Source organism: Haliaeetus albicilla, chromosome 10 (assembly GCF_947461875.1).
Source record: "Haliaeetus albicilla chromosome 10, bHalAlb1.1, whole genome shotgun sequence".
Lineage (NCBI taxonomy): Eukaryota > Metazoa > Chordata > Aves > Accipitriformes > Accipitridae > Haliaeetus > Haliaeetus albicilla.
Genome location: NC_091492.1, coordinates 25230835 through 25244383, shown reverse-complemented (window position 1 = coordinate 25244383; position 13549 = coordinate 25230835). Strand labels below are relative to the sequence as shown.

At 66.2% G+C, this 13549-nt stretch overlaps 2 protein-coding genes across 4 annotated transcripts; both read right to left on the bottom strand.

Moving 5' to 3' along the window:
* Positions 1-2026: 2026 nt before the first annotated feature.
* On the bottom strand, positions 2027-5684 carry ECM1 (extracellular matrix protein 1). 2 transcript variants are annotated; one of them, XM_069794291.1, is made up of 7 exons: positions 5543-5684; positions 4532-4603; positions 3767-4065; positions 3339-3689; positions 2772-2992; positions 2331-2418; positions 2027-2249 (listed from the first exon to the last, which is right to left on the bottom strand). In XM_069794291.1, the coding sequence occupies exons 1-7, from the start codon at positions 5577-5579 to the stop codon at positions 2076-2078; spliced, it is 1242 nt and encodes a 413-aa protein (XP_069650392.1). In that variant the 5' UTR covers positions 5580-5684; the 3' UTR covers positions 2027-2075. The 2 variants fall into 2 exon arrangements, with proteins under 2 accessions (XP_069650392.1, XP_069650391.1); XM_069794290.1 differs by having other exon boundaries at positions 4532-4609; positions 5543-5678.
* Positions 5685-6536: 852 nt separating this feature from the next.
* On the bottom strand, positions 6537-13281 carry TARS2 (threonyl-tRNA synthetase 2, mitochondrial). 2 transcript variants are annotated; one of them, XM_069794288.1, is made up of 18 exons: positions 13157-13281; positions 12730-12956; positions 12164-12287; positions 11935-12056; positions 11738-11855; positions 11397-11461; positions 11224-11302; positions 10993-11139; positions 10786-10884; positions 9903-10069; positions 9667-9829; positions 9458-9595; positions 8687-8764; positions 8482-8582; positions 8217-8318; positions 7714-7786; positions 7418-7532; positions 6537-6773 (listed from the first exon to the last, which is right to left on the bottom strand). In XM_069794288.1, exons 1-18 carry the CDS (start codon positions 13214-13216, stop codon positions 6625-6627), a joined length of 2127 nt encoding a protein of 708 aa, XP_069650389.1. In that variant the 5' UTR covers positions 13217-13281; the 3' UTR covers positions 6537-6624. The 2 variants fall into 2 exon arrangements, with proteins under 2 accessions (XP_069650389.1, XP_069650390.1); XM_069794289.1 differs by lacking the exon at positions 8217-8318.
* Positions 13282-13549: the final 268 nt, after the last annotated feature.

The following is a 13549-nucleotide window of genomic DNA, read 5'->3' as shown; positions in this document are numbered from 1 at the left end:
TTCCCTACACTCCAGAGCCCCAGCTGAGTCCTGTTTAACGCTGGGAACCTGCAGGAGGGTGGGAATATCCTGCAAGGAGGGAAATGCAGGGAGGCTGCTCTGAATATCTGAGTATTTCTGGATAGTAACTAGTGATACCAGAGTTGGAAGCAGGTTTCTTTTCCTCATAGCAGAGGTGTTCCATGGGGAAACCTCTTAAGCTCACTCATCAGAGCTGTTGCTGCTCTTTGGCCTGGGAGAGTGCAGGAAATACTGATGAAACACTAAAAAACCTGGGGATTTAACGTGAAAAATGGGAATACCTCTGATTCTGTACTGCTGGATGTACATTGATTTGCTTGATATGGCTGAGGGATAGGATGGCATCGAGAGGGACCCAAATAGGCTAGAGGAGTGGGCTGGTGTGAAGCTCCTGAGGGTCATATGCCTGGGCAGGGGGGGCAGTTCCCAGTACCATCACAGACTGCGGGATGGATGGGTTGGGGGCAGCCCTGCAGAAAAGGACGTGGGGGTACGGGTGGGTGACAAACGGGACCTGAGCGGGCAATGTGTGCTGGCAGCCCAGCAAGCGAACTGTCTCCTGGGCTGTATCACCAGTAGCAGGTCGAGGGAGGGGATTCTGCTCCGCTCTGGTGAGACCCCCCCTGGAGCTCTGCGCCCCCCTCGGGGGTCCTCAGCGCAGGAAAGACACAGAGCTGTTGGAGCGGGTCCGGAGGGAGGACACAAAAATGATGCGAGGGCTGGAACACCTCTGCTATGTAGAGAGGCTGAGAAAGTTGGGAGAAGAGAAGGCGCCGGGGAGACCTCACTGTGGCCTTTCAATATAGAAAGGGGCTTATAAGAAAGATGGAGAGACTTTTTACAAGGGCCTGTAGTGACAGGACAAGGGACAGCTGTTTTAAACTGGAAGAGGGTAGGTTTAAATCGGATATAAGGAAGAATTTTTTTATGGCAAGGGTGGTGAGGCACCAGCACGGGGTGCCCAGAGAGGTGGTCAGTGCCCCTTCACTGGAGACATTCGAGGTCTGGTTGGATGGGATCGACTGGGAGATGTCCCTGCTCATGGCGGGGGGGTGTGTGTGTGTGTGTGTCAGACTAGGTGACCTTTAAAGGTCCCCTCCAACCCAAACCATCCTGTGATGTCACGGACAGACGGTTGGCTGGCTGGCTGGACAGAGTGTCTGGGGGTGGGTGGCTCTAGGGAAGGACAGACACCAACTCTGAAAAGGGATGGACAGCTGGGCTCCCCCAGGGACCCCAGTGCCCCCTCCCCAGGATCCCTCAGGGAGCCTGAGCTGCTGGAGGGGAAACTGAGGCACGAGGGTGGGGGGAAATGGGGTGACCCTGCATCCAGCTGGTGCCCATGGCGGGGCTCAAGGGAGGAGAGGGGCAGAAAGAGTGCAAAATGGGGGGGTGGTACAAAACAGGGGTTAAAAATGGGAGTGCAAAAGGGGAATACACAGGGGGGTGATAATAGGCATGCAAAAGGAGGGGCAAGAAGAGGGGAGGCTGCAAAAATGGGGGGGGTAAAACCAGGGGGTGCCAAAAGAGGGGTGCAGCCATAAGACCAGGATGCCCCCTGCCTAGCCGCCCCCTGCCTAGCCCCCCCCTGCATCTCAGTTTCCCCACTTGCGATCTCAGGGGCCATGGGGACACCCTGGGATCATGGCAATATGGGGGACACATTGCCCCTGTCGCCGGACACCTGGGTCCCCTTCCTGGCCCTACAGTTAAGAGGGGTGTGTGTCAGTGCTGGGGGGGGCTGCCCCAGACACCAGGGTCCCTGTGGTGACCAGGCTGCACCCTGATACACAAACACACAGTGTCACACCCGGCCCAACACCACAAACACCCCAACACCCGGCCCCACACCCTGACACACCCCAGGGCCTGGTGGTAGTGGTGGGGCGGAATGGGGCCTTGTGGGAAAACTGAGGCACGGGGGACCTTGCACACAATGGGGATGCGGAGGCTCAGGAGACCTGCCCGCCCACCCTCCCCCAATGGGGACACTGAGGCACTCGGCGGGGACACTACAGCACCTTTATTGCCCCCCCCTCGCCCTGGGGAGGGGGTCACTCATCGTGGCCGAGGGGTGGCGGGGCCACGGCAGCCCCCAGGGTCACCCGGGCAAGGTACTTGGTGTTGAAGCAGTGGCGCTGCTCAGGGTGCCCCTGTGAGCAGCAGCCCTGGGGGTCACGCCAAGTGTCCCGCGGGGTGGCACAGAGGGTGGTGATGCCCTGGGACAGCTGTGGACACATGGGGGGGGGTGTCAGAGTGGCTGTGGGGTCCCCCAGAGCCCCCTGACCCCTCCCCTCCCGCCCACTTACCTGCTCATCAGCGCAGGCGCTTTGCTCCTCGGGGGGCAGCAGGCAGCACCCGGATGTCACGGCCCGCAGCAGCTCCGGCACCGGCCGCCTGCAGGACATGGACACAGGGGTCATCTCATGGATTGGGGGGGGGCTCAGGGTGGGGGCCCATATGCCTGGGTCCCCTCTGAGATGGGGAGGGGGTCACAGGCGTGGGGGAGCTGGATGCCTGGGTCCCCTCTGAGATGGGGGGGTCCCAATTGCCTGGGTCCCCTCCCTGATTTGGGGGGTCCTGGACGCCTAGGTCCCCTCTGAGATGGGGGAGTGGGGAGCAGACATGACTCCTGGGTCCATCCCAGTCTCCCCCCCACCATTCCACCCACAGCCGCACCCCCATAGATCCCTCCCGGGGGGGGCACCTGGACACTGGGGTACCTTGGATTGGGGAGGGGTGGCACCCACCTCTTGGTGAGCAGGCGGGTGGGCCCACAGAGGGAGCGGAGCAGCGCAGGGCCCGGCTGGGCCAGGCTGATGTTGTGCAGCTCCCGGTCGTAGGCTGGGTGCGGGGCAGCAGCTGCGAAGCAGCGGACCCGGGCATGGCCCCCCCCGCGCTGGCAGCAGCGGTGCTGCCTCGTCTTCACCGCCGCCTCCTCCCGGCAGAACCGCTCCAGGCCCTTCCGCCACTGTGGGGGTGTGGGGGGGTGGCATCAGTGGGGGCACCTAGACACCTGGGTCGCTTCCCTGGATGCCTAGGTCCCTCCTGGACACCTGGGTTCCCCCCACCCTGCCCCAAACACCTGGGTGACACCCCACATGCCTGGGTCCCTCCCAAACACCTGGGTCCCCTCCCCAAATGCTTAGGTCCCCCCCCCCCAGACACCTGGGTCCCCTTCCCCAGATGCCTGGGTCTCCCCTGGACACCTGGGTGATTCCCTGGACTCCTGGGTGCCTCCCAAACACCTGGGTCCTCTTCCCAAATCCCTGGGTCCCTCCTTGCCCCGCTGTGTCCACCCCTGCCCTGGCACTCACGGCATCATGGGCGCAGGTGAGGCTCCCGTTGCGGCAGCAGCGGCTGTACTCGCGCTCCAGGCGCAGGCGCAGGCGGACGCGGGGGCCAGAAGGGCCAGAGGGGCCGGGGGGGCCGGGGCGCAGTCCCCGCAACCCACAGATGTTGCCCATGTTGGCGGCGGTGGGCTCGCCAGGGGGAAAGGGCGGCTCGGCAACCGGGTCCCAGACGGTGACAACAGCGCTGGCGGCAATGGCATCGGAGCCCTGGGCGAAGCAGCGGCGGCGTGCCGCGCCTTGCTGCCGGCAGCAATGGTACTGGCGCGTTTTCACCCCAAATTCATCGGTGCAGAATCTGTCCAGCACATCCGTCCACTGCGAGACAGCAGTGTCAGACCCCCCCCACGCACACACTCTGGGTGTCCCCGCCCCCTCCAAGCCCGGGGACTCACGGCGCGGCGGGCGCAGGGCAGTGGGGTGTGGTGGTGGCAGCAGGCGTCGAGGCGGGGCCGGAAGGCGTCGAGCGCGGCAGCCTGCCGGTGCAGGTGGGCGAAGGCGGTGGAGGGCAGCTGGAGGGTCGGGGGGGGCCGGGGGGGCTGGCTGCAGTGACGGGTGATGGCAGCGGCCACAGGCCAGGCAGGGGGGAAGCCGTCCAGGGTGTTGGGCCAGGCGGGGGGGTGGCGCAGGGGGGACGTGGTGCCCATCGCCAGGATGTCGGGGGGCAGCACGGGGTCCTGTTCCTCCTGCAGCACTGAAAGGGGGTGTGGGGAGGAGGTGGGGGGGTGTCCCCACTGCCCTGGCCCCAGGTGACACTTGTCCCTATGTGCCCCCCCATCCCAAGTAGTTCCCTGTCCCTGTGTCCATGCCCCCCTCCGCCTCCATCACAGTGCCCCCCCGTCCCCAACCCCTGCTGTCCCCATGTTTCCCCCATCCATGTCCCCATCCCAAGGTGTCCCCATCCCAAAGTGTTGTGTCCCCCCTGTCTCCCCATCCAGGTCCCCATGTCCCCATCCTTGGCCATCCCCATGTCCCCTCCATCCATGTCCCCATCCCTGGGTGCCCTCCCGTGTCCCCTCACCCATGTCCCCATGCCCCTGCCCCATCCCCAACACCCTGTGTCCCCCCTATCCATGTCCCCACCCCTGGGAGTCCCCCCCTCCCCTGTCCCCCCATCCTGGGGTGTGTCCTCCTCCATGTTCCCCCCCCCCCGCCCTTACGCTGCTCGATGTGGGGGTGCTGCAGGACCAGGCTCTCCTGTACCACATGCTGGGGTTGCACCAGGGCCACCACTGTCACTGGTGGGAGACACAGCGGGTCAGCGGGGGCACCCCCACCTATTCCCCTGCGCAGGGGGGTGGGGCAAGTGGGGACCTCCGCCATCCTGTGGGTTTAGAGCACCATAACGAAGGAGGGGACCCAGGCGTCCAGGGAAGGAACCCCAGGCGTTTGGGAAGGGGATCCAAGTGTCAGGGAGAGGACCCAGGTGTCAGGGAGGGGACTGAGGTGTCTAGGGAGGGGACCCAGGCATCCGGGGAGGGGAACCCAGGCATGTGGGTGGGGACCCAGGTGTCCAGGGAGGTGGCCCGAATGTGTGGGCAGGGACCCAGGTGTTCAGGAAGAGGAACCAGGTGTCAGGGAGGCAACCCAGACATTCGGGAAGGGGACCCAGGTGTCCAGGGAAGGGGACCCATGTCAGGAAGGGGACCTGTGTTGGGAAGGGGACCCAGGCATTTGGGAAGGGGACCCAGGTGTCCAGGGAGGGGACCCAGGTGTTGGGGAGAGGACCAAGGCATCCAAGGAAGGGACCCAGGTGTCCGGGGAGGGGACCCAGGTGTCTGGGGGCAACACAGGCCTCCAGGGAGGGGACCCATGTCAGGAAGGGGACCCGTGTCTGGGAGGGGACCCAGGTGTCAGGGAAGGGACCCAGGCGTTTGGGAAGAGGACCCTAGTGTCAGGGAGGTGAGCCAGGTGTCTGGCGAGGGGACCCATGTCTGGGAGGGGACCCAGGTGTCAGGGAAGGGGACCCTAGTGTCAGGGAGGTGAGCCAGGTGTCTGGCGAGGGGACCCATGTCTGGGAGGGGACCCAGGTGTCAGGGAAGGGACCCAGGCATCCAGGGAAGGGACCCAAGTGTCTGGGGAGGGGACCCATGTCAGGAAGGGGACCCAGCCATGCTGGGGTGGCGGGGGACGATGACAACCCTGCCATCGGTCGGGGCTGTGGGACTCACCGGCAGTGCCGAGGAAGAAGAGGCCGAAGGTGGCCATGGCGTCGGGTGCTGTGAGGGCCACCGCCAGCTCCGCCGCCTTATGAAGGGCCAGGGCGGGCGCGGGGACGTATCCTGCAGGGCTGAGTCACAGCCTGACGGCGCGGCAGGGCCCAGAGAGGGGAGGGCTGACGGGGGGTGGGGTGGTGGCCGGGGGGCTGTGGGTGCTGTGCTGCATCCTGCACCCCCAAACAGGGCCACGGTCACAACCCTGACCCCAACTGCCCCAACCAGGATTGGGGGGAGGGGGGGGGGATCGGGGACACAACGGTGGTCTTGTCCCCACCTGGGTGGCCCTGCACCCCCCCCCGCCTCAGGGACCCCTGCGTCACAGCAGGGGGAAGCAGCCAGATTTTTGTGGTTTTTGCCCTGTTTTGGGGACTGCCCCACCCGGTGAGTCACCCCTCATGCTGGCAGGGATCGGGGCGGGGGGGGTGGCACCCATGCAAGAATCCCCCCTGAGGGGGGGAGGGTCCTCAGCTCGTGTCCCCCACCCCACACTAGGGGAATCCCCCCGTGTGGGGCAGCGGTGGCAGGAGGGTGTCACAGCCTTGGTCACCTCTCTTCATCCTAGGACACGGTGGAGGGGAAAGGGGTCGTTCCCCCTCCCCCCAGTGCAGCCTCATCCTGCCTGGCGCTGAGCCCAAACTTTTGGGCAGGTGCCGGGGAGCGGGGGGGGAAACAGCCCCGTCCCCCCCCGTCCCGATTGCCCAACACCCGGTGGGGACGTGACTCGAGTTTGTGCAACACCCTGCCCCCCGCCCATGCAGGGGGGGGACCCAGACATCCGGGCTGGGGGGGGAATGAGAACCCAGACGTCTGGGGTGGGGGGACCCAAGTATCTGGGGTGGGGGGACAGACCCCTGCGTCCTGGCCCCCCCCTCGCCGAGGATGCCAGCAACAAGGGGTCTGGGAGATGGACTGAGCTGCCCAGGTCTCAGCTCCTGCCACAGCCCGGCACTGTTTCCCAGCACTTTAATGGGTATCAGGGGGGTGTCGGGACACATATGTGGGGACAGAGGGGGGGACACATGGTGGAGGAGATGTCAGAATCGCTCCTCAGCGTCAGGGACGCGGGCATCCCGCAGCTCCCGCAGCCGCTGCAGCACCCAGTGCAGGTCGCGCTCCCCCAGTTGCCGGTTGTCCCGCGTACGGACGCTGACGGTGCCATGTGCCCACTCCCGCCGGCCCACCACTGCGGGGGGGACCGGGTGGGTGGGGGGGGCCCCATGTCCCCCCCTCCACGTCCCACACAGCCCCCCACCCTGTATACCCCCTACCTTGCACATGCAAACCCCCAGGCACCCCCCGATTTTGGGCACGCTTACCCACAGGTGCACCCACACATGCCTCCATGTGCTCCTGCGTGGGCAGCCACAGCCCCCCCCAGCCCGTGACCAGCACCCACTGCCCAGGGACAGGGGGGCCAGCAGGTCCCCGGGGTGGGGCGTCTCAGGGGGCTCTACAGGGGGAGTCCCAGGGGGTCCCAGGAGATGCCAGGAGGGGTTCCAAGAGGGTCTCAAAGGGTCTACAAGGGGAGTTCCAGGGTGGTCCGGGGGGGTCCCAGGGAATTACCAATGGGGGGGGTCTCATGGGATCCCGGGGGGGGTCTCAGGAGGGGTCCCAAGAGGGTCCCAGGGGGGTGTTGGGGGAGTCCCAGGGGATTCCCAAGGCGGGGTCCCAGAAGGAGCCCAGAAGGGTCCCAGCGCTTCCCCCCAGCAGCTCCTGGGTTCCAGTGGGGGGTGGTTGGGTGCTGCTGATTCAGCGCAGCTGATCCTGGTGGGTGTGTGTGTGTGTGCAATCCTGGGGGTCTGGGGTGTCCATTCCCCCGCCCCTTACCCAGCTGGAAGTTGTAGTGGGTGAGCTGGGCCCGGCGGATCTTCCTGGCCAGGGTGGCCCCTGCGTCCCTGTCCAGGTCGGCCATCATGCCACCCCCTCGCAGAACTGCCTGCACCTGCTCCACAGCATCAGTGAGGGGGGAGGGGGGGCACAGAGGGATGGTGGGGGATGGGGGGTACACAGAGGGACAAGGAGGGATGGGGGGCACAGAGGGATGGGGGGGACATGGGGACATGGGAAGATGCAGGGGGACTCGGGGGGAACATGAGAAAGGACATGGCGGGGGGCACACTCACCTCCCGGGCATAGTCCTCGACTTCGGGCGCCTGCGGGATGACCATCACCTGCAGTGGGGACAGCCAGAGCGGCCTGGGGGGGGGGGGGGTGACATTGAGGGGCGTCACAGGGAGGGGGATGACATCGGGGGGGGTGTCAAGGCGGGGGTGAACCAGGGATGGGGTGACCCGGGGATTGGGGGGAGTGTCCCCAAGATAGGGGTGCTCCAAGAATGGGAGTGTCCCAGGGATTGGGGGGGTGTCCTGGGGATTGGGGGGGTGCCCCAGGACAGGAGTGTCCCCAAGACTGGGAGGGTACCCCAGGATGGGGGTGACACTGGGGATGAAGGGACCCTGGGGAATTGGGGTGGGTGTTCCCAGGATGGGGGTGTCCCAGGGATTGGGGGGTGCCCCTTTTGTAGCCCCAAGGTGAGAGATTTTTTGCAGGGGGGGCTTGTCCCCAAAGGGTCCCGGTTTGCCCCCAAGGGCAACCGGGACCCTTCGGGGTCAACCCCCCCCCTCACCATCGGCCACCGCAGCTCTCAGCCAGCACAGCCACCATGCGCTCAACGGAACCCAGCACTGCCCGGTGGATCAGCACTGGCCGCACCACCCCCCCCGTCGCACTGAGGGGGACACACATACACCAGGGGTCAGGGGGGTGCAGGGGGACCCAGCCCCATCCTGACCCCCCAATTCTGCCAACCCTAGCCCAACTCTGATCCCCCCAAGCTCCAATTCTGTTGTCTGCTCCCCCCACCCCCACCAATACCTGGCATACTCCAATACCTGGCATACTCCAGCTCAAATCTCTCCGGCATCTGGAAATCCAGCTGGATGGTGCCGCATTGATGCTGCCGCCCCAGCGCATCCCGGATCCGGATATCGATCTATCAGGATTAATGGCAGGGTGGTGTTCCTGAAGGGTGCCAGTTCGTCCCCAGAGGGGGCAAACTGGGACCCTTTGGGGACCCCCCACCCCAAAATCTGTCACCTTGGGGCCATAAAAGGCGCCGTCACCCAGACTCAGCTCCCAGGGCTGCCCGAAGGCACGGAGACTCCGCTCCAGCTGCTGCAGGGACAGATGGGGGGGTCAGGGATGGACGATGTAGGGGACACGATGCAGGGGACACGATGCAGCGGATGTGACGCAAGGGCATGACATACAGGCATGACAGAGGGGACCAACGCAGAGGGCATGACAGGTACGATGAACAGGCACGACGACGTGGGGGACACGACGCAGGCACGACAGAGGTGTGGTGCAGGGCATGCAGGGCATGCAGTGCATGCGTGCGACACAGGGACACAATGCAGAGGCCACGCTGCACGGATACAGCACACGGACATGACGGCAAAGCCGGGAGGTGACAGATGGGACGTGCCACATGGCAAGCAATGACACACCTGGGAGGTGACACACAGGGCACCGCAGGGAACATGACAGGGAATAAGGCGGGGGACACCACAGCAGAGCTGGGAGGTGATGCGCAGGACGTGCGGGCAAAGCTCGGATGTGATGGACAGGTCACAGCACAGGGGACATTATGGCCTGGCTGGGACATGGCGCGTGGGACACGGGGACAAAGCTGGGACATGGTGCACAAGGCACGATGAGGGGGACAACGCAGGGGACACGGCGGCAAGGCAGGAGGTGATGCACGGGGCACGCTGCAGAGGATACAGCGGCAAAGCTGGGATGCGATGCCGGGGACGGTGCCTGCAGCAGGGCCACGGTCCGTCAGCATCCCCATCCCCGTCCCACCTGTTCGGCGCGGTCCCAGGTCTCGGGGTCCCCCAGGAATCCAGGGGGGCGGGTGGCCAGGGCCAGATGGAAGGAGAAGCCCAGCGTGGTGTAAACCGTCCGCACGAAGTCCAGGCAGGCATCAATCTCGCCCTCCAGCTGGGGACAAGGCGTCAGTGGTGGCCGGGGGGTGTATGACACGGTGGGGGGGACCCGGTGGGGACATTCACCTGCTCCAGGGTGCAGAAGATGTGAGCATCGTCCTGCTGGAAGCGCCGCACCCGGGTCAGCCCTGTTAAGGTGCCAGGGGGCTCGTTGCGATGCAGCACCCCAAAATCGGCCAGGCGCAGCGGCAGCTCCCGCCACGACCGTGGCCGGTGGGCAAACATCAGGCTGTGGATGGACAGTCAGTCAGTCAGATGCATCATCAGCCCACCCAACCCCCCCCAGCGTCTCCCCCACTCACCAGTGAGCCGGGCAGTTCATGGGTTTGAGAGAGAGGGTCTCAGTGCCAGCGGTGAAAGAGAACATGTGGGTGCTGTAGTGCTGCCAGTGCCCCGAGAGCTCCCAGAGCTGCGGGCTGAACACGTTGGGGGTCACCACCTCACAGAAGCCCCTTGCCCGGTACTCGCTCTGCAGGGACAGGGACAGGGATGTCAGCCCAGCCCCACGGCGCCTGTCCCAGGGGAGGGCTGCGGGTGCTGCAGGGCGCGGGAGGGACGGGGAGCTGCAGCCATGGGTGCTGCAGGGATGGGGCACAGCAGGGACTTGGGGTGTAACAGGGTCTGGGTGCGGCAGGGATGGGGGGCAGTGGGGGGCACAACAGGCCTGGGGTGCAAGAGGGGATGGAGTACACATACAGGGTCACGGTGCAACAGGGTCTGGGTGCAGTGGGGTGCACAGCAGGGTCAGGGTGCAGGCACAGCAGGGCTGGGGTGCAACAGGGTGCACACGTGGCGTCACAGCACAAGAGGGTTTGGGTGCAGTGGGGTGCACAGCAAAAGTGGGTGCACAGCAGGTGCAAGAGGGTCTGGGGTGCAGTGGGGTGCACAGGCAGGGTCTGGGTGCAGCTGGGAATGGGGTGCAGCTGCAGTGGGGCTGCAGTGCAGGTACAAGAGGGTCTGGGTGCAGCAGAGTGCGCAGTGGGGACAGAGTGTGGGTGCAAAGGGTCCAGGGTGCAACAGGATGGGGGTGCAGTGAGGTACACAGGCTGCAATGGGGTTGGGGTGCAGCAGGGTGCACGTATGTGGGGCCACGGTGCAGGGCAGACCCCAATTTCTCCCCTTACCCCCGGTGGAGGTGATGGTGACACCCCCAGGGGGGCAGAGGGGGGGCTGTGGGGGCCGTACCCTGATAAAGTCAACAAGGGTGTTGTAGATGTGGGCACCACGGGGCAGGAAGAAGCAGCTGCCGGGGCTGAGCTTGTGGAAGAAGAAAAGCTCCTGCTCCTGCATCGAGGGGTGGGCATTACTGGGGGGTTGCCAGCAGCCACCAGCAACCCCCCAGTAATGCCCACCCCCCACCACCGCCGCCCCCTACCGCCACGTGAGACTTACCCGACCGATGCGGCGGTGATCCCTCAGGGCGGCCTCATCCTGCGCCTGCTGCCAAGCAGCCAAATCCTGGGTGCTGGGGAAGGCAACGGCGGCGATGCGCTGCAGCGACTGGTGGCTCCCGGCCCCTCGCCAAAACGCTGCCGAGCTCTGCCGGGGGTGGGGTGGGGAGGAAATCAGCAGAGTCTGAATACCTGGGCGTCCCCCCCTTCTCTGCCCCACGTCTAAACCTACGGTCAGGATGCGGAGGGCTACGATCAGCCCTGTGTGCCGGAGGAGGGGGCCGCGGCAGAGCTGGAGCAGGGGGCCACACCTGCAGGGACGGATGGATGTATGTGGGGACACCACAGCCCCGTCTCTGCTCAGATGCACCCCCCCCTCCCCACCCCAGAGCCCCCCGTGCTCACCTATAGATGGTGGCAGTAGGAGACGTCACCTCCTCCTCGATCTGCTGCAGCTGGAAGCTGTTGTGCTGGGAGGGGACACTGAGGTAGGTGACAGTGGCATGGGTGACACCGAGGGGGGGTGACACCATGCTGGGGGTGAGGGGAGGACCGAGGCGGGCAAGAGTGGCACAGGTGACACCAAGGGGGGGTGACAGTGAGTAAGGGTGACATCGGTCCCCGTTAGCATCACCCCATCCATAACCCCAACAAGGAGGGTCCCAATGTCCCCAAGCTGAGCTTCCTTACCCCATACCAGCACAGGGAGGGGACATGCTGGGGAGGGGACATGCCGGGGGTCTCACCTTGAAGAGCTTGGCCAGCTGCTGGCGGGTGGCCTCAAGGCGCTCGAAGCGGTGCCCGGTGCGGGCGAAAGTGTCACAAGCATCCTCCAGTGCCGGCAGCTCGCTGCGCTGCACCGTCCTGCAGGCATGGGGACAGGCTGGGGACACCGTGCCCCACAGGGGACCCGTGTGTGTGTGTGTCCCCGCCATCTCCTTACCTCTCTCCCATGTGGATGTCGCAGAAGAAGCCATCCTCGGTGGCCTGGGCACTGCACAGTGTGGCCCCGTAAAATTGCTCCGCCACTGCCCCCAGGACGCAGGCGCTGGACTGCCAGAAAGCCTGGGGGGGCGGGGGGTGAGGATGACACACACGGAGGGGGGGACATGGGGGACATGCTGTGAGGGGAGTGGGGCGTGGGTCCAGCCCCCGTGTCCTGTGGGACTCACCACCCGTCCCTCCGGCGTCGAGAAGTCGAGAAGCTCCAGGTCGGTGTCGCTCTCCAGGGGCCGGTCGAGGTCCTGGAGGGTCCCGTTCACCCGGGCCACCAGTGCCGCCTCCGCCAGGCCACCCCTGTGGGGACACCAGGGGGACCCTGAGGACCCCATGGGGATGCCATGGGGACCATAGGGACACTGTGGAAAACCTGTGGACCTTGTGGGGACACTGTGGGGACCCTGTGGAGACCATAGGGATGCTGCAGGGACCCTGTAGGAACCCTGGGGACACCATAGAGACCTCGTGGGGACCCTTGTGAACCTTGTGGGGACCCCGTAGGGAACCTGGGGATGCTGTGGGGACCCCGTGGGAACACTGGGGACACCACAGAGGCCCTGTGGGGACCCTGTGGAGACACCGTGGACACCCTGGGGACCTTGTGGCGACCCTGTAGGGATACCACGGGGACCCTGTAGGGGACCTTGGGAACACTGTGGGGATGTTGGAGACCCCGGGGACACTATGGGGACCTTGGCTGTCCCCACCTGGGGAGGGGAGGTCCGGGGCCTGTGCGTACCCCAGCTGCGTGGCCACCTGGAAGGGGGTGGTCTGCAGGGCCCGGCCGGGCAGGCAGCCCCCCCCGGACAGGACGATGCGGATGGGGGTCCCCGGGGGGGGGCGGTCACCCCCTGTCCCGGTCCCGGTCCCGGTCCCGGTCCCGGCCTCATCCCGTTGCTCCTGCGCCGCCCGCAGCTGCTGGAAGAGCCGGAGGCGCTCAGAGAGGTGGGGGTCCGGCCCGGAAACCTGGGGAGGGGTCAGGGGTCAACGTGGGGTCAACGTGGGCCAAGACCCCTTCGGAGCGCGAGGGTGCCGGTGGGTAGAGGCGGGCAGGGGGGAGGGAGGGGAATGGGGCGTGGGGTGGGGGGAGGCCAGGACGCCGGGGTCCCGGAAAGGGGGTGGGGCGGTCCCGAGCCGGAGGGGGGGTGGGGCGGTCCCGAGCGCACCCGGTGTCGGCGCGCGGCTCCCGCGAAGAGCAGCCGCCCCCCGGCCCGGGCGGACGGCATGGCGGGAGGCTCCGCCCCTTCCGCCGCCGGCCGGACGCAGGGGTCCGCTGCGGGGGCGGGGCCGAGGCCGAAGGCTCCGCCCAGAGGCGGGACTAGATACGGAGGTCCTCTTCCAGAGCACGGGTGGAATCCCCGCCCAGAGGCGGAGCCAGGGACGGTGATCCCTCGCAGGGGTGGAGCCGAACGCCTGGGTCCCACGCACTCCCCGTGTGGCGGGAGCGGCGCGTGCGGCCCCAGGCTGGTCCTCGCCCGCCCCTCCCCCCCCCCCCAACTTGGAGCCCGCGTTGGGCTCGCCCGCCCTTGGGGAAGCCCCGCGGTCCCGGCGCGGGCAGG